Genomic DNA, 19,909 nt, shown 5'->3' with positions numbered 1-19,909 from the left:
GGTAAAGGGCTTTTATGTTGTAATTGTGCAGGTCATGCGGTAAAGGGCTTTTATGTTGTAATTGTGCAGGTCATGCGGTAAAGGGCTTTTATGTTGTAATTGTGCAGGTCATGCGGTAAAGTGCTTTTATGTTGTAATTGTGCAGGTCATGCGGTAAAGTGCTTTTATGTTGTAATTGTGCAGGTCATGAGGTAAAGGGCTTTTATGTTGTAATTGTGCAGGTCATGCGGTAAAGTGCTTTTATGTTGTAATTGTGCAGGTCATGCGGTAAAGTGCTTTTATGTTGTAATTGTGCAGGTCATGCGGTAAAGTGCTTTTATGTTGTAATTGTGCAGGTCATGCGGTAAAGTGCTTTTATGTTGTAATTGTGCAGGTCATGAGGTAAAGGGCTTTTATGTTGTAATTGTGCAGGTCATGCGGTAAAGGACTTTTATGTTGTAATTGTGCAGGTCATGCGGTAAAGGGCTTTTATGTTTGAATTGTGCAGTCATGCGGTAAAGGGCTTTTATGTTGTAATTGTGCAGGTCATGCGGTAAAGGGCTTTTATGTTGTAATTGTGCAGGTCATGCGGTAAAGGACTTTTATGTTGTAATTGTTCAGGTCATGCGGTAAAGGACTTTTATGTTGTAATTGTGCAGGTCATGCGGTAAAGGACTTTTATGTTGTAATTGTGCAGGTCATGCGGTAGAGGACTTTTATGTTGTAATTGTGCAGGTCATGCGGTAAAGGGCTTTTATGTTGTAATTGTGCAGGTCATGCGGTAAAGGACTTTTATGTTGTAATTGTTCAGGTCATGCGGTAAATGACTTTTATGTTGTAATTGTGCAGGTCATGCGGTAAAGGACTTTTATGTTGTAATTGTTCAGGTCATGCGGTAAAGGACTTTTATGTTGTAATTGTGCAGGTCATGCGGTAAAGGACTTTTATGTTGTAATTGTGCAGGTCATGCGGTAAAGGACTTTTATTTTGTTTTCACGGGCGTCTAAATCAAGGACCTCAACACAGGCAGCTAATGATACTGCCGGCTGATACAATATTTATTAAAAAATAAAGAAGACAGTATTTTATCGTCACACGCGGGCACGGAGGGAACACATGATGTTTGTTTTTATTATAATCAGTGTTATTTGATGAATGTCGGCGTTATTATCTGTGAGAAATGCGCGGATTTATGGAGTCAGGGCTTTAAATGAGGATCATGGCGTTTCAGGAGGGAGAATCGCTCGAATCCTGGCTCAGTACGTGCATATTTATAATTTCACAACTCATAAGAGATTGAAATATTCTTGCTGTTAAATGTGTCCATTGTATATAGCAATACTGGTCCGTTAAACTCTGTTGTTCTGCGAAATTAAAAGTCGTACTACGGTGAAGGCTTGGCTTATGAATATTAACCAACTCATTCTGATGTTGCCTGGTAACCTTCATGTAGCGCGCAGCATCTCGCCTAATTAATATTCATAAACCAAGCCTTCACCATAGTGGGATTCGTTAGTTCACCAGTGCTACTTAACAATGTCTGCCATTCAGCCAATGAATAAGGCCACTACGCGTACGTCATGTGTTGTAATTAATATTCATGAGCCAAGCCTTCACAATAGTATGATTGATAAATGTAGCGTTTATAATGAGCTTTTTAAACAAAGAGCAGCCCATGCGCCCAGATAAAACTGCATAGATTTTGTTTAGCATCTTGTAGGATGATTTTAATACTCAGAGCTTTAGGATTTACAGCAGGGATTACTAGCTAATTATTAATGAGTTATTTTTTATTTAGCTTTTTTTTCCAATGTGTCTAACAGTACACTAGTACAAGTCCAGTTTGACAACATATCCAAAAGGTACCATAACAGTACTTTTTTAAAAGGGTACAAACAGGACATTTTCTCTACAACATCGATTGCAACATTGACGATTTGATGTTTTCCAAAAGTTGGGGCCGCTTCCTTCTGGTGGCCCCTGGGATCTTCAGTATGTCGCTGATTGTTGTGCCAGTGTACCACAGAAATACAACAGGCCCGACTGTTCATGTCCTCCACAGATAAAGCCACACACCCGACAAACCGACAGGAAGACTGGGAATATATAATCGGGTTTTGTGACCAGATCAATAAGGAGTTAGAAGGGTGAGCAGCTGTAATCCAACACGACAGGAAACTAAATTGTTTCATATGGATTCTTTTCTTATTCTGACTGTTTACGTTTGTAGTCCTCAGATAGCCGTGAGACTGCTCGTTCACAAGATACATTCACCACAAGAATGGGAAGCCCTTCAAGCTCTGACGGCAAGTGGTGTTTTCATGCTCTTTTACCATTATTGGGTTTTATTTACAGATCATTTGATGTTTATCTGTTTCCACAGGTCCTAGAGGCTTGTATGAAGAACTGTGGCCGAAGATTTCACAATGAAATAGGCAAATATAGGTTTTTAAATGAGTTGATCAAAGTGGTTTCCCCCAAGGTTGGTGCATCTTGTAACACATTCGACATAATTCGATATAAATGTCTAATCTTGACATGCATTGAACTCGTGTGTGTGTGTTTCAGTACATGGGAGACAGCGTTTCAGAGAAGGTGAAGAATAAGATCTTCGAGATGTTGTACAGTTGGACGGTAGCGTTTCCTAATGAGGCCAAAATATCAGACGCTTACCAGACACTCAAGAGACAAGGTGAGAGACACCTGAAACTGGCAAATGTACTAAAAGTGGTGTTGTTTTGTTTCATACCAAGTCTTTTCTTCCTCTCTCAGGACTCATAATGTCAGATCCAGAACTGACTGCTGATAAAACTCTCGTTCCGTCTCCTCCCGCACGCCCCAAAAACCCTGTGTTTGACAATGAGGACATGGGGAAGGTGAGACACTTGATGGCATCGTTTGCTGTTTTAGAAGAGCTTTGATTTTTATTGAATCATGGTCGCAAACTGCTCACCTTTTGGCTAAGTTTGCCGTTTTGAAACTAAAATCTGTCCATTTTGCGACCGCAGTACTACCGCAGCAGATTGCTTGAATGATTACAGGCCTTTGCACACCAAATGCAAATATTCGCCACGATTTGTCATCGCGATTAACATTTTGGAAAGAAACAGTGGATTCCTATGGAGCCATTCACACCTGGAGCGAATATTCGCACGCCTACAATGCATTGTATTGTTCCTAGGCCTGTCGTGATTATTAAATAACCGTCTGATCACGTTTTTTTGATCTGATTATTGTACTCTTGAAATTTCAGTCACATTTTAATGCCCTAATAAGAGATTTTTAGGTGAATATACAGTATAAATGCCATGAACGGCGCATTTGTGTGTCATTCGGTGTAATTCCGAGCGCCACTGAGCCGCACCGCGGACGTCAATCCTAGCAGCTCCTGTCCGGAAGAGTGAAATGATTCTTAAATGATCTGATGCACGTGCCATCAGCAGAGGCTCGCACTAAACCCTCACGAAAATATAAACAAACAAATAAAACTTTGATAGTGAGCGCAGAGTGCTCAAGTTTCAATTTAATTTAACGACCATGTGATGGAAAATGTTCCTGGTCATAGCGGGTTCATACATGTAGTGTTAATGTCACTCAGTGACACAGAGGAGGAGACACACGCTTACTTGTTTCTCTACTTCTGTGATAAAATGATGAAACGAAACCTCAAAGGTTTTGCTTGATGAGAAACAAGGGCTCGTGGGTTTAATCAAAGAGCATTAAAATAACATGTGAAAGTGAAGAAATTAGGACAGAAATATTTTACTGTTGCATAATATAATGTAATGTAATATAATATTTTTCTACAAAAAAAAAGTTCCAAAAGCAACAGTGTAAATGTAAAATTGACCAAAGCTAAAGTTGACCAAAAAAGAGAGACATATTTAAAGTATTTAGAAATATTTTAATATTTAAAATATTATTTTTCATGTTATTCAGAAGTATTTGAAAGGCTTACAAGGAAATCGTATTTCCCTATTTTATTATTTTATTTATATTTTTGAAGTTAAAGGAATATTCAATACAGATTAGCTCAATCGACAGCATTTGTGGTGTAATATTGATTACCACAAAAATGTATTTTGACTCGTCTCTCTTTTTCTTTAAAAAAAGCAAAAATTGGGTAGCTCAGCGAGTATTGACGCTGACTACCACACCTGGAGTCGCGAGTTTGAAACCAGGGCGTGCTGAGTGACTCCAGCCAGGTCTCCTAAGCAACCAAATTGGCCCGGTTGCTAGGGAGGGTAGAGTCACATGGGGTAACCTCCTCGTGGTCTCTATAATGTGGTTCTCGCTCTCGGTGGGGCGCGTGGTGAGTTGTTGGTGGATGCCGCGGAGAATAGCGTGAAGCCTCCACACGCGCTATGTCTCCGTGGCAACGCGCTCAACAATCCACGTGATAAGATGCGCAGATTGATGGTCTCAGATGCGGAGGCAACTGAGATTCGTCCTCCGCCACCCGGATTGAGGAGAGTCACTACGCCACCACGAGGACTTAGAACGCATTGGGAATTGGGCATTTCCAAATTGGCGAGAGGAAAAAAAGCAAAAATATGTGTTACAGTGAAACACTTACAATGGAAGTGAATAGGGCCAATTTTTGACCGTTGAAATACTCACACTGTTTCAAACGTATAGCCACAAGACATAAACAATATGATCGCTAGAGAGCTTGTTTGCTTGTCTAATTATTTTGCAAACTTTGCAAACAAAGAAGTTCTTCTCATCCGTGATGGGCGAAGGGTAGACCAACTGAATGGTGCTTTGCGCCACCTACTGTACTGAGGTAAAATTGCTTGTCAATTGATTGTCGAGCGCCACCTATTGTAAAGACATGAATGTCCTAAAGGTGATCATTCACCTCGCTTTTAATGAGAAAGCGCCATTCGTAGGCGATTCGTTTCACAATATTGTGTCGCCTCCAGTGTGCAAAGGCCTTACAGCAACAGTTTGAAATAACATTGAACTAGACCTGCTATCCCTTTTGAAAGCACAGAAATTGTTTATAGTTTGAGTTTGTTGTTCTGTGATTTATGTGCAGTTGTTGGCCGAACTTCTGAGGAGCAAAAACCCAGAAGATCTTCAGGAGGCAAACAGACTCATCAAAAACATGGTGAAAGAGGTGGGATAATCTAAAACAGATCTAAGGAAGACATTATTAAGATGTTATCCTGATGTTAAAGTATGCTTATTCGACAGAGTCTATGCTTGACTTCTGAATAATAATTCTTTTGTTGTGACATTATGTTCTGCTAGTCTGTTTAACTTCTTAAACTCTGGTGCTTTTTTGGCTGCCGCCAGCAGTTTTTCACTCACAAATTTACTGTACCTCACAGATACAGTGGACTAATTGCAAAAAAACTGGTTTTATTTTACATAAAAAAAAAAAAAACATTTTAAATCCAAGAATTCATTAATAATAATGTACATGTTTACAATCTTATGATGCACATCTTTTTTCAATTTGCTCGATCTCCCTGCAAAAAGCCTTAGCTCATTCCACAAGAGGGCAGCAAGAAAAATAATGTTTCATCTATCTCCTTTCATCACAATATACAGGTCTGTAATGTAGGTGGCGCTCTTACGCAGCTGAGCACTCATACCATAGACATCCTGTCGATTTTGGATGGCATACATATTCCCCATTTTGTTATATATCTCGCCTCTGAATGGACTAGAAGTTCAAAGCATGCTTTTTCTGCTGAACTGATATAACACTGGTTTACTTTACCAAGCAAGCTCACAGACAAGTAAAAATGGCTCATTTTGAAGAAAACAGCCTAAGGTAAAAGCTGATATGGAGATTTGACTACTTTGGGGCTTACAGAAGCATTTACATTACATTTACATTTATTCATTTGGCAGACGCTTTTATCCAAAGCGACTTAAAAAAAAAAAAAAGAAAGAGGAAGGATATTACATAAGCGATTCATCTTGAGAAGACAGTAGTACGAAGCAGTGATCGGAGCAGATGGTTTGTCTTTGTCATCTTACGGAGACTTTGTGATTCTTTTAATAGAAATTCTAACTGTGATGTTGGGGCAACAACATAAACCATACAGTCACATTCCTGAAAATGAGAGCTTTCATTTGATATATGACTTGTCTATTTAAGTGCTATGTGAACAACTTTTATATTCATACGCATATTTCTACATCTTCACCACTAGGTGGCGATCATTAGCGATGCAAATTTTTTAAGTCTTTATTTTGTTATTTTATGTAACATAAATGCAAAAGTGATGGTATTCTATGATAAGTTCAGATTCTAAGCTTTCAAATGATTCCACATATGAGTGTATGTATTCTGGGAACAATTTAACCATAAACGAATCGTACGCTTTTGGCCCCGCCCACTGACCTGCCGGTAGGTCTGTACATTCATAGGTTTGTTTCTTCCACAACTCTACTGGAAGAACCAGGTCAAACCAGCTTAAGGCAGTCAAGCTGGTTAACCGTTTTAAGATGTGTTTTGAAACATGGTTAACCAGCTCAATCCATCGTCCCCCACGTGAAAGGGGACGTGGCTGAGTGGTTGCCAAAAAGGTTGACCAAAATGGTCTACTTGATTGATCTTGGCCCCACAAGTGGGTAATCCAGCTGATCAACCACCTCAACCAGCTTGCACCAGCTAGAAACCAATTGAAACCAGATACCATCATGTTTTCGCTGGAATTTTCTGTAGGAAGCGGACAAACCGTATTTCTTCCAGTGAGAATGCTGGTGGAGGATTCTCAGATATGTGAAGATATCTCACAGATATGAGAGAGTAAAGCTGTGTCGTATGTGCAGGAGGATGCTCGGGTACAGAAGATGACCAAACGCATCCACACACTGGAGGAGGTGGACAATAACGTCAAGCTCCTGGGAGAGATGTTGAGTCATTACGACAGGGACAGGTCATCTAACGCTGACCGCGAGCTCATGAAAGTGAGTCTGTATTCTACAAACTTGTTTGTGTATATGAATGAAGTGTCAAACATACTTACTATCTTATAGAGACTATACATACTGCGAACAGGAAAGTTTATATTTACAGGGACTCTTAGATGTAATAACGGGGACTTGTGCTGGAAATACTAGTCATGCCAATACTAGTCTAATGTGGTCCAGCTGGTTTTTGAAACATAGCAGTGTGTTTCTTGTTGGTAAGACTGATACGCTCTTTATGAAACTTAATGGCCAAATGAAAGCACATTCACGATATTGGTCAATTTTACATCGTCAGCAAAATTATCTCGATTAAATCGTTAATATTCGACATATCGCCCAGCCCTAGTAATTGGTTAGTTCATAGATCAGCTTAGCCAAGGCAGTTTACTAGCTCTAACCAGGCTGACCACGACAGTTTACTAGGTCGATCTTTGCCCCACCGGCTGGCATTCCAGATGATCAGCCAGCTAAACAATCTCATACCAGCTTCAACCATCTGGAAACCATGTAAAACCTGCTTTCTTAAGGAGAAAAAGCAACTGAACACAGTGTACAGCTGAGATCATGTGGTTACTATTAGAGAATCCATAATAAATAAGCTGACAACAGCAATTCACATGTGATCTGACGTCTGTGCACAGGAGCTGTACGACCGCTGTGATAAACTCAGACGCACCGCTTTCAAACTGGCCACTGAAGCCGAAGACAACGACTCCAGTTTAGGTAAAATTGTTGGCTTGCAATGTGATGAAATGAGACAATGTTCTCTGAGAATGAAATGCAGATAATGTAAAGCTTTGACTGTCTGCTTCGTGTTTTCATTTAGGTGATATTATCAAGGCAAATGATGACTTGTCAAGAGTAATCAGCTCTTATAAACGAATCGTAGAAGGTCAGGCGGATGATAACGAGGTTGAAGATCCCAGACCAGCGACTGGTGAAGGTAATTCAGTGATATCTTACTGTTGTGTTACTGTTTGACTGACTGGAGAATAAATAGTTTTTCTTTGCATATCAGCATGTCTAGACCTCATAGATTTGCCATTCACAATAATCTCATTGACCTTTTCTCAACGGGAATACTTGATAATACATTTCATCAGGATTTTTCCAACAACAAACTAAATTCAAATATCAACTTGACTGTTTTCTCTTTTTTCTTTATTCTTCCTTCCTTCCTCCTTTCCTTAATTTCTTCTTTCCATTCTTTCATCTTTCCTCCTTTCTTTCTTCCTCCTTTCCTTCATTGTTCCTTCCTTCCTTATTTTCTCCTCCTTTCCTTTATTGTTGTTTTTCTTCTGTTTTCTTCCTTCCTGTCTTCCTCCTTTGCTTCATTTATTTACCTCCATCCTTCTTTTCTCCTTTCCTTCATTCATTCTTCTTTCCTCTTCATTCCTTCATTCATTTCTTCCTTCATTGTTCCTTCCTTCTTTCCATTCTCTCTTATTTCCTTTCTTCCTTTGCTCCTTCTCTTAATTTCTTCTTTCTCTCCATCCTTTCATCTTTCCTCCTTCCTTACTTCCTCCCTCTTCCTTCCCTTTCCTTCATCTTTCCTCCTCCTTTCCTTAATTTATTCCTCCTTTCCATCCTTTCATCTTCCTTCATTTCTTCCTCCCTCTTCCTTCCCTTTCCTTCATCTTTCCTCCTTCCTTCCCTTTCCTTCATCTTTCCTCCTCCTTTCCTTAATTTATTCCTCCTTTCCATCCTTTCATCTTCCTTCATTTCTTCCTCCCTCTTCCTTCCCTTTCCTTCATCTTTCCTCCTTCCTTCCCTTTCCTTCATCTTTCCTCCTTCCTTACCTTTCCTTCATCTTTCCTCCTTCCTTACCTTTCCTTCATCTTTCCTCCTTCCTTCTTTCCTTAATTTCGTCCTCCTTTCCATCCTTTCATTTTCCTTCCTCCCTTTTCCTTCATTTTTCCTCCTTCCTTCCTTCCTTCCTTACTTCCTTCTTTCTTTAATTTCTTCCTCCTTTCCAACCTTTCATCTTCTTTCCTTCCTCCCTTTTCATTCCCTTTCCTTCATCTTTTCTCCTTCCTTCCCTTCCCTTCATCTTTCCTCCTTCCTTCCTTACTACTTTCCTTAATTTCTTCCTCCTTTCCATCCTTTCATCTTCCTTTCTTCCTCCCTTTTCCTTCATCTTTCCTCCTTCCTTCTTTCCTTAATTTCTTCCTCCTTTCCATCCTTTCATCTTCCTTCCTCCCTTTTCCTTCATCTTTCCTCCTTCCTTCCTTCTTTCCTTAATTTCTTCCTCCTTTCCATCCTTTCATCTTCCTTCCTTTCTTCCTCCTTTTTCCTTCCCTTTCCTTCATCTTTCCTCCTTCCTTCCTTCCTTACTACTTTCCTTAATTTCTTCCTCCTTTCCATCCTTTCATCTTCCTTCCGTTCTTCCTTTCCTTCCTTCCTTACTTCCTTTACTGTCTTCCTCCTTTGCTTAATTTCTTTCCCTCCTTTCCTTTCCTTCCTACCTTCCTCTCTCAGGATGTGAGACCACAGGCACGCTGATTGATCTGGCTGGTCTGGATGAACCTTCCTCTCCCACAACAGTCCCTCCTCCTGCTCCTCCTCCTCAGGTCTCCTTGACCAATCCTATGGCCTCTTCCATCCCTGTGCTGCCACCTCCTCCACGCCGATTGGGTGGCGGTCACGGCAGTCAAACAAGCAGCCCCAATCACAAACCCCCGGAGCAGCAAACATCCCTCTCACTTTTGGATGATGAACTATTGTCTCTTGGTAATAAATATTTGTAGAATTGGTGTGTAGTTGCCTTTTATGTATCATTTTGACATGTAATGAGTAGATATTCTTTATATTTATATGAGATTGCACTTGCTCGCTGAGGTATGACATCACAAACATCATTTTTAGGACTGAATGATCCGCCCTCTGTGCCAAACAAAGCAAAGTTGGATGAATTATCTGGTCAGTGGACCTCCTTACAGGTAAGAGATAGCTGTTGTTTACAGTGTCAGTTATACAGTGACTTTCAGAAGGGCCGACTCTTTAAGGGTTTTTAAAAGTAATATTTAGGCTTAAAAGTAATCTGTTAACTTTGGTCTCATGCAAACAAAATTTTGCCTCGTGGTGTCCTTGGAACAGTTACCAAAATGTCAGCTGGCTTAAAAATGTTCTTATACGTTTATATATATATATATATGATTTGACAGGAAAGGGTAGGGAAAAATGTTAAAGACCTTTCCTGACATTCTGTACTCCATCTAAACAGCATTTTGATGGTATTCCACTGTGTGAAAATTCACATTTAGACTAATTTGTAATCTGACTTTTGTGGTTAGTGGACATTGTTTGAATACTTTGAAACGTTCCTTGTAGTATTAGTTAATGAGTATAATTCAAACTGTAAATAGACCTGAAATAAATACCTGTAATTCACAACCTGTTTGTCTCACAAAAATGTCTTCCTGTCAGGCTTCTGATCCAGGCCTGGACCTGTTTGGGAACATCTCAGCACCAAGCTCTGTCTTTCCAAAAAAACACACACCTGCACAAACCTCACACACACCTGCTGTGAGTCAGGGGCTGCAGGATCTCTCCATGCTGGACTTCACTGGAGGAAAGAGGTGAAATGCATCTCATGAGTGGGGTTGCACATTTACACTGTAGGTGTTGGTGTCCTGCATGAGGGATTTGTTTGTTTGTATCTTGAACTTCAAATGAGTAGAAGCTAGAAATTTGAATGGATGAATTATAGATGTCAAACTGGGTCAAGAAACACATGGAAGCTGAAGGATATTACCAGTTTGTCCATAGCTTTGTTTCAAACCGCCTACCTAGACAGCATTTTTACAGTTACTAGCACAGTTGAGTGTGATTAGCTAACCATGCTGAGAAATCAGTTATCAATGAATCAATGAGTTTGTAATTTTACCGTACTGAACCGCGCTCAATTGGAAATGCTACCGATGTTGCATTTGCTCAATGTTGGAAAAGTGGCTAAAGTCGCATGTGGACCCATTTTGGTGTTATGAACATTCTATCCAACTTTTTCCTGAACGCGGAAGAGATCCAAGATTCAAAACGGATGCCTGTTTTAGTTTTTCAGTCTCCAGTGTTTTCACTTGCATCTGCATATGTTTTTAGCGGATAATGGGATGTCTGGCATATTTGAAAAAACAAAAACATTTTTATCCCCTTTTCTCCCCAATTTGGAATGCCCAATTCCCACTAATTAGTAGGTCCTCGTGGTGGCACGGTTACTCACCTCAATCCTCAAGCCTCCGCTTCTGAGACAGTCGATCCGCGCATCTTATCACATGGCTCATTGTGCATGACACCGCGGAGACTCACAGCATGTGGAGGCTCATGCTACTCTCCACAATCCACGCACAACTCACCACACGCCCCATTGAGAGCGAGAACCACTAATCGTGACTATGAGGACGTTACCCCATGTGACTCTACCCGTCCTAGCAACCGGGCCAATTTGGTTGCTTAGGAGACCTGGCTGGAGTCACTCAGCACACCCTGGATTCGAACTCGTGACTCCAGGGGTGGTAGTCAGCGTCAATACTCGCTGAGCTGAGCTTCCACTTAAAATAGTTGTCGTTCTCCATCTAGATCGCTTGTTTTGGTAGACATATTGCTTCTTATGGAGACCAAAACCAATCAGAATCAGCTTGGTGCCACCCAGTGGTTGGTCAGGACAACTGTGGATAGAAATTAATATTTTCTAAATCCTAGGACATGACCTGTAGTATCTCAGAGTTACAAATTTTGCTGTAATTACAATAATTCCATTACAGTGTGAGTTGGTCTAGTCTCATGTGTGCTTCATTTGCACATAAGAGCGATCGTTACCTTAGTTGATCCCTTTCTTGCAATGGATTCACTTAGAGGCTCTCATCCTTAAAATACCTTCCTATGTAGACTGTAGACAGCGTGGCAGCTCAGTATGATTTGAAACAGTCCATATCTTCACAGGCTATCTGTGTTCATCTGAATGAGATTTAAGTACAACACATGTCTTACTCTGTCTCACTAGCATCTCTGGTCTGAGCGGTATCGCCGGAGGTAGTTTTGGTCTTTCTGGGGCTGTAATGAGCTCCACAGTGGCCCCTCTGCAGTCCATTAACCCTTTTGTGCGTGCTTCGGTGCCCGGCTCGCCCGCTGTGGCCCGGGCTCAGGCAGTGGCGGGTGGATCAGCTCCAGGCAGCCCGTTCTTTCAGCCCTTCTCTTCCCCGTCTAACTCGCATCAGAGCAGCCCAGCACGGAGCTTTGAGCCCAGCCTGTCTAACCTCCATGTCCCACTCGAATCTATCAGACCCAGTAAGTGAACACCTCAAGAGCATTTCACTATAATGCATAGGCAAATGTTTATTTGCATCAAAACCAGTTATAATTCACTCGATTACTTTCAAGTGAGGAAGTGGTTACTCCAACAGGAAGTGACTAGATCCTCCCCCAACACCATACCCTCTAAGACCACAAACCGGACAGATACCAGACTACAACAACCCAGAACTAAGACCAGACCTACAAAGACCCAGAACTAAATTGATACCAGCCCTCATTAAACTAGACTGATACAAGTACCCCCCCACAAGACCCAGACCAATACCAGACCTCTCTAGTCCCAGACCCCATAATACCCACCAAGACTAGACCTCCCCAAGACCCAGACCAAGAATAGACCCCATAAGACGCAGACCAAGAATAGACCCCATAAGACGCAGACCAAGAATAGACCCCATAAGACGCAAACCAAGACTAGACTACCCCAAATCCCAGACCAATATCAAACACCATAAGACACACCAAGACTAAATCCCAAATGAGACCAGGAGCAAGACTAGACTCCATAAGACCAGACTTAGACCAATACCAGCCAACATAAGACATAGACTAAGACTAAATCCCCCAAGACCTAGTCTAAGACTAGACCCCAGTAGACACATACCAAGATTAGACCCCCCAAGACCCAGACCAAGACTAGACCCCATAAGTCATAGACCAAGACTAGACCCCCGCAGGACCCAGTCTAATACCAGACCACTCAAGTCTGAGACAAATACCAGACCCCATTAGACCCACCAAGACTAGACACACCAAGACCCAGACTAAGACTAGATCCCATTAGACACAGACCAAGATAAGATCACCAAAGACCCAGACCAAGTCTAGACCCTATAAGACATAGACCAAGACAAGATCACCCAAAATCCCAAGAATAAACTCCCTCTGAGACCAGGACCAACACAAGACACCATAAGACCCACCAAGACTAGACCCCCCAGGACCCAGACCAATACAAACCCTTCAAGTCCCAGACCAATACTAAACCCCATAAGACCACCAAGACTAGACCCCCCAGGACCCAGACCAATACAAACCCTTCAAGTCCCAGACCAATACTAAACCCCATAATACCACCAAGACTAGACCCCCAAAGAAGCAGAACAATATCGAACCCCTCAAGTCCCGGACAAATACCAGACCCCATAAGACCCTTCAAGACCCATGGCTAGACCCCATAAGACGGATACCAAAACTAGACCCCCCCCCCCCCCAGGATCCAGATCAATACCAGGCCCCTTAAGTCCCAGAAAAATAAAATAGCCCGTAAGACTCACCAAGACTAGAAAAGGCCAAGACCAAGGCTAGACCCCATAAGATGTAGCCCAAAACATAAGACATAGATTGCAAAATGCAGATTAGTGGATCTCCTGGGAGGTTTTTGCCATTGTAAAGTGACATGCTGTTGATCTCCTCAGGTAAAGTGTTGCCCGTGACGGTTTACGATAAAGATGGAGTACGTGTTCTGATGCACTTTGCGATGGACTGTCCACTGGGTCGACCAGATGTCTTAGTCATAGTGGTGTCTCTGCTCAACACGGCGCCATTACCTGTGACGAATATATTGCTACAGGCAGCCGTGCCCAAGGTACCTCATCTCCAGCTGTAAATGTAGCACATGATATATTCACGTCACTTTGTTGAAATAGTATCTGCTAAGATCATTAGCATAATAACTGTGTCTCATTTTAAATGATTTGGTTGAACCAATTCTGTAGGGAGTAAAACTGAGGTGGGCGACATGTTAGAACATTCTTACATGGCTTTATTTAACTTCACGTTTTTGTCACTAATAAAATTCAAAGTAAAATGACCACTCTGGAAATCTTACTGAATGATGATTCAAATTATTCAGTAAATTGTGTTGTTTTTTTAACCCTTGTGCGTCAATAAAGAAAAGTTACTCAGAGGACCTTAGAGGACAAAAATGTCTGCATCAAAAAACTGCCATAATAATATTATATATTAATATTATTTTCCACTTTCAATGAGTTAATTTTTTTAACCAACATTAGTCCTGATCATAACTACCAAATATTCATTCATTTTCAGGATTTTAACCCTTTAAATGCCAGTTTGTTTACATAATGCCACTGTTGTTTTTTTACACACACACACACACACATTTCTCAATACACACATACAAAACACACACTGACGTCCATACCAACACACCTACACAATTTTATCTGCATCATTTATTCAATAGTCCTGCAGTGCTCTATAATACAGAAAATAGGGGAAAAGCATGTATTTGCTCCATAGGCTAAACATGAGAAAAATGGCGCCATCTGGTGGAAAATATTAAAAATGTAAATTTTGAAGCCAGGGCTCCGGAATGAAAGCACAATATCAAAGAATTCATGATTTTATGCTTTAATGGCACTGGGATCAAATATTGCAGTTTTAATGGGTTTCAATGGGGACATTTTTGTCCTGAAGGTCCTGAGTGTAACTATTTTGTGTACGCAGTGTATTATAGATGTATTATAGGAACTGAGGTTGAAATATCAAAATTCCCCCAAAAATACACACCTTTGGCAAAATGTATGCCGTTGGCATTAACAGCCAAAATGATCCATAAAACAAAAATGAAAAAGACAAAAATGTCCCGAAGGTCGCACAAGGGTAAAACCGATGAAATTAACCTCGCTAAAATGAATCAGATTTTATCTCCTTCAATGCACTACTACTATAACATTTTAATTTTACAACAATGCACAGACTGACCTTTCAACATTGACCCTTTGTGTTGTGTTTGTGTCAGTCTATGCGGGTGAAGCTTCAACCTCCATCGGGTACAGAGATTGCGCCCTTTAACCCCATCCTGCCCCCTGCCTCCATCACTCAGGTCATGTTGCTCGCAAACCCACTGAAGGTGAGAAAATGCATACTCACACACACTGAGCTAATGACATTTTCTACATCCTAACCCCAATCCTAACCCTAACTCTACTCCAAAAAGGAAACTGGTTGTGCTTTATTTTACAGTACGTGTACTTTCAGTATACTTACAGTGTATTTACCCAGAAAGTACTGAGTAATATTAGGTAACTACATGTACTTGGGTTAAGGTTAGGGTTGGGGTTAGGTTAGGCTTAGTATCTAGTAATTACTGTAGTTGTTGTAATTATACACTATGTAAATGTAGAACAGTACTGTAAAATAAAATGCTACCAGAAAACTTTTAAAACATTATGCACTTCAGGAATCAGTTTTTCAACACATTTCCTTTTCAAGTTCCCAAGAGATGTTTTCTGTGACAGTCCTGGAATGAATTACTCGGGTTCTTCACTGGCAAATCCACTCCATTATTGTGTGTGTGTGTTTCAGGAGCGAGTGCGTTTGCGGTATAAATTGACGTATCTGTTAGGGGATCGGCAGTACTCTGAGGTCGGAGAGCTCGATCAGTTTCCTCCAGCGGACAGATGGGGTTCCCTCTAGAATCTTCCTCTGCTGATCTACATCTGCTCAGCGCTGTTTACCTGCTTGATCGCTTAACTGTTCATTACCAAGTATTTTCATTCATTTGTCCTGTTGCTATTTATTTTTTAATCAGTGTTGTATTGTAGCATCATCCATCAGTATTTGATGCCTGATATGTTTGTGAAAACCCAAAGTAGATATTAATACAGCAACGCAAAGTCTTCGGATAACACACATGATGGTCTGAACCGGACACGTTTTGGAGATCAAAAATGCCATATTTACTACAGTTATTGTTACTACAGTAAATCTGTGGCAACTTGATATTCTCCCAACACTCGTCAAAAAAACTTAAATGACAGAAACATTTATTCTTATACAGTTTGAAAGAGATACATATTAATTTATTATTTTACAGTTGTTACAATAACTGGCACTATTCGCAAGAAAGAATCACATTACTTTTTTAAATCAATAAAGGCAGGGTTTTTACACAAACTCTCTTCAGTTCGACCCAGTTCACAAAGTTATTTGAAGAAAAATTATCAAACATATATTTGTTTTCTATAATTTATGGGAAGTATTATGGATAACTACAAACTAGCTAGCCAAGACTGAGTGATACCTTAATTTAACCCTTGTGCGACCTTTGGGGCATTTTTGTCTTTTAAATTTTTTTTTTTTTTTTTTTTTATCATTTTGGCTGTTAATGCTAGCAGCATACATTTTGTCAAAGGTGTGTATTTTGGGGGGAATTTTGATATTTCAACCTCAGTTCCTATAATACATCTATAATACACTGTGTACACAAAATAGTTACACTCAGGACCTTCTGGACAAAAATGTCCCCATTGAAACCCATTAAAACTGCAGTATTTGATCCCAGTGCCATTAAAGCATAAAATCATGAATTCTATGATATTATGATTTCATTCCAGAGCCCTGGCTTCAACATTTACATTTTTAATATTTTCCACCAGATGGTGCCATTTTTCTCATGTTTAGCCTATGGAGCAAATACATGCTTTTCCCCTATTTTCTGTTTGCTGAATTATAGAGCACTGCAGGACAATTGAATAAATGATGCAGATAAAATTGTGTGTGTGTGTTGGTATGGAGGTTTTGTATGTGTGTATTGAGAAATGTGTGAGAGTGTGTGTGTGTAAAAAACAACAGTGGCATTATGTAAACAAACTGGCATTGAGTTTTATTTTTAAATCTGACACTGCACAAAAAATAATAATGCATCAAAATCAATGTTGTTGCTAATCATTGACATATCCCAGACTGTGATAATTCAGAAAAAAAAATTCCCCTTAGCATTTAGTATATGGAAAATAAATCTTTTTTTGGGGGGGTTAATTCATAAAAAACAACAGTGACATTATAAACAAACTGGCATTTAAAGGGTTAAAATCCTGAAAATGAATGAATATTTGGTAGTTATGATCAGGACTGATGTTGGTTAAAAAAATTAACTCATTAAAAGTGAAAAATAATATTAATATATAATATTATTATGGCAGTTTTTTGACGCGGACATTTTTGTCCTCTAAGGTCCTCTGAGTAACTTTTTTTTGTTGACGCACAAGGGTTAAGCTAAATCTGTTACTTGCAACCTTGCTACCCATTCTGTATAGATATATTATATAGTATTATAGCGTATAGATATACAGCTCATACAATATTTACTTGTATTTTCATAAGGTTAAGCACCTTCTTTCACTGATACTTTTTTTTTTTTTTTTTATAAAGTTAAGTTGACTAACCTATTTTCTTTTAAAGTTTAAGGCCCTGGTTTGTACCTAATTTGTTGAAAGTAACAACTGTAGTAACTATGGTATTTTGGCAGAAACTATGGTTACTATGGTAAATTCAGAAGCTGAGATGATCCTGATGGTGTCGCATGACCTCGCCACTGTCTGTGGAGTTTAATTTTACCGTGATTTTGCACTATTCCGACAATTAAAGCTGTAAGAGCAGATCAACAGCTCTTAAATTCATGAAACCTCAGTGAGAATGTACCTGCAGTGAATGGAGTTTACACAGCACAATGATGCAGTGTATTTACACTTTACTTTTTAGTTATGTTTTTATCTTATGTTTTATAGTTCATTTCTGTGTCTGGTTTTATTTATTGCTGTGTTTGGAGTTACTCAGCAGATATTTTTGAGATCTCTCTGATAGTGAACGGCATTTATTGGCAATATTAGCCTTGCTTATTTTATTATCTCACATATTTACATTGCATTTAGTTTAGCAGTTTCAGTTTAGCAGAACTGGGTGAATTTCATGAAACCTGTCAAAAACACATCCAGGTCATATTCAATATAAAGTAAAATAAAAAGAAAGAAGAAATTCTAGACAATGAAGTAGAAGTAGACCGATATATCGGCTTTACCGATTGATCGGTGCCGACAGTTGCCTTTTGGAACTATCGTTAACGGCAAAAATCTGTGCAGATAGTTTTTTCATCATTTCAAAACAAGAGTCCCCGATGTGTTTCAGGCTTGTTGTTTATACTTAAAAATCCCACGTTATGCTCCAAATCGTAATTTTTTTTCCGGCTTATTTTGGGGATTTTGGTTAAAAAAATAAACTGCATCTGAGATTTTATTCATTTAGGGCTCTTTGTCTGTGCCCGTCTTACTAAGGAAAGAAAATATATTTTTAATTTTTTTGACATTCTAAACATCGATTTTAAAAACTATCGGCCGATTAATCGGTTATCGGCCTTTCCCACCACCTTAGTTATCGGCACAATCCACCTTCGTTCGACCTTTAAAATGAAGCCTCCATTACCATTAAAAAAAATTTCTTTGTGACATTATTTTAATGACAATTAAACACATTTTCCCTCAAATCCTCATTACTGTAATGCAAAAAAAAAAAAAACAAAGAGAGAAGAAAAACAATTATATATACATATATATTATACAAATACAATTTCAGAATACAGCAGATGAGATGAAAGAAACAGTGCTTGTTCACTGAGTACAGTTTGTGATTATCACTGACATTAGATGATCTGTTGGTTGAGATTTGAAGCATAACACTGAGCATTTTACATGACTTAGTTTTAAAGCAAAGCGAGATGACACGAGTTATTTCATCGGATGTTTCTGGACATCACTGACGCTTAAATGAATGTTTCCTGATGGATTTGTGCCACAAACCTGCTTCAAAGCATTTAGAGTATTTCAGAAGAAACTAGTGAGCAATCAGAACGTTCCAACATGACACTGATGATGAAAATGCACTGCTTTGATCATTTAATGAGTTATATTGCACCAGTAACAGGTAAATGATGCCACGAACAGGGGTCACATGATTTCACTGAAGTCTCTTGTCCTTAGTGTTTGATGGCCAACCAAACCTAATCATTATGTAACGCAGAAATAGATAAAAAGACATCCATGTTGAATTAAATTAGCATAGAAATAAAAAAAGAGACGCTGGAAAGTGTTTAATATCCATTTCCTGCTGTAAAGGACCAATGTGTGATGCTGTTGTGACTAAAAATCTGTGGCTGTTTTGAGAAGGTACATCATGCTACATATGCCATATGTTCTCAAGATAAAAAAAAAAAAAGATTAACTCTCTATCTACAGGTTTGTACACATCAACAACCCTTAGAAAAGAACTACGCAGAGACGAATTTCATTTTTACATGTTGAATGTGTGATTTCATGCTGCTTCTGAACTCTTGATGTGTCCTACTCATTGCCGGAGTGTTTTGAAAGTTGACATTGTTTAGAGTGCATATATCTGTGTGTGTGTTTGAGCTGGATTTATATATGTTAGTCATCTCTGTACAGTAAACCATCCAAATCAACCGGTTATTCCAATGCATGCAGAATAAAATATATAAGCAGATCGTTGTGAAGTCTGTATGTTATTTGATTCCCTGAAGTCAACTTATATTGTAAGTCAAGATTTCTTACATCAAAAACAGTCATCATTTAGTTTTTCATGATCATATCCCACACTCTCACTGACCCTTACAACTTACAGTTAAACAGGCACTTTTTGGTGCTGTACCTTTAAGACCTCAGTATGTAAATTATCTCTGTGATGACTGGCTGAAGTCTGCATACCGGTGTATCAGGCTGGGACAAGTTGCTGAATAAGTATTAATATGTGAATGTGGGCTGTCATGTGTTAATGAGCTGACAATCATTGTGATGTCATAATCAAATTGTTCTTGTTTCAAAAGAGCAAAACAAATCAAGCTATTCCCCAAAGATATGACCCTATTAAA

General features: G+C 39.4%; 1 protein-coding gene across 1 annotated transcript; it reads left to right on the top strand.

Annotated features, from left to right (window-relative positions):
- Positions 1-1,012: 1,012 nt before the first annotated feature.
- Positions 1,013-19,794, top strand: LOC127449831 (ADP-ribosylation factor-binding protein GGA3-like). The gene is made up of 17 exons (XM_051713415.1): positions 1,013-1,238; positions 2,042-2,126; positions 2,210-2,285; positions 2,363-2,461; positions 2,548-2,671; positions 2,752-2,855; positions 5,021-5,101; positions 6,772-6,909; positions 7,554-7,635; positions 7,739-7,855; positions 9,391-9,642; positions 9,778-9,851; positions 10,339-10,490; positions 11,912-12,195; positions 13,641-13,810; positions 14,990-15,100; positions 15,556-19,794. Exons 1-17 carry the CDS (start codon positions 1,190-1,192, stop codon positions 15,664-15,666), a joined length of 2,109 nt encoding a protein of 702 aa, XP_051569375.1. The 5' UTR covers positions 1,013-1,189; the 3' UTR covers positions 15,667-19,794.
- The last annotated feature ends 115 nt before the right edge of the window (positions 19,795-19,909 follow it).

Source organism: Myxocyprinus asiaticus, chromosome 13, assembly GCF_019703515.2.
Source record: "Myxocyprinus asiaticus isolate MX2 ecotype Aquarium Trade chromosome 13, UBuf_Myxa_2, whole genome shotgun sequence".
NCBI classification, from domain to species: Eukaryota; Metazoa; Chordata; class Actinopteri; order Cypriniformes; family Catostomidae; genus Myxocyprinus; species Myxocyprinus asiaticus.
Note: the sequence above shows the minus strand (reverse complement) of the source record. Positions and strands in the feature narration are given on the sequence as shown.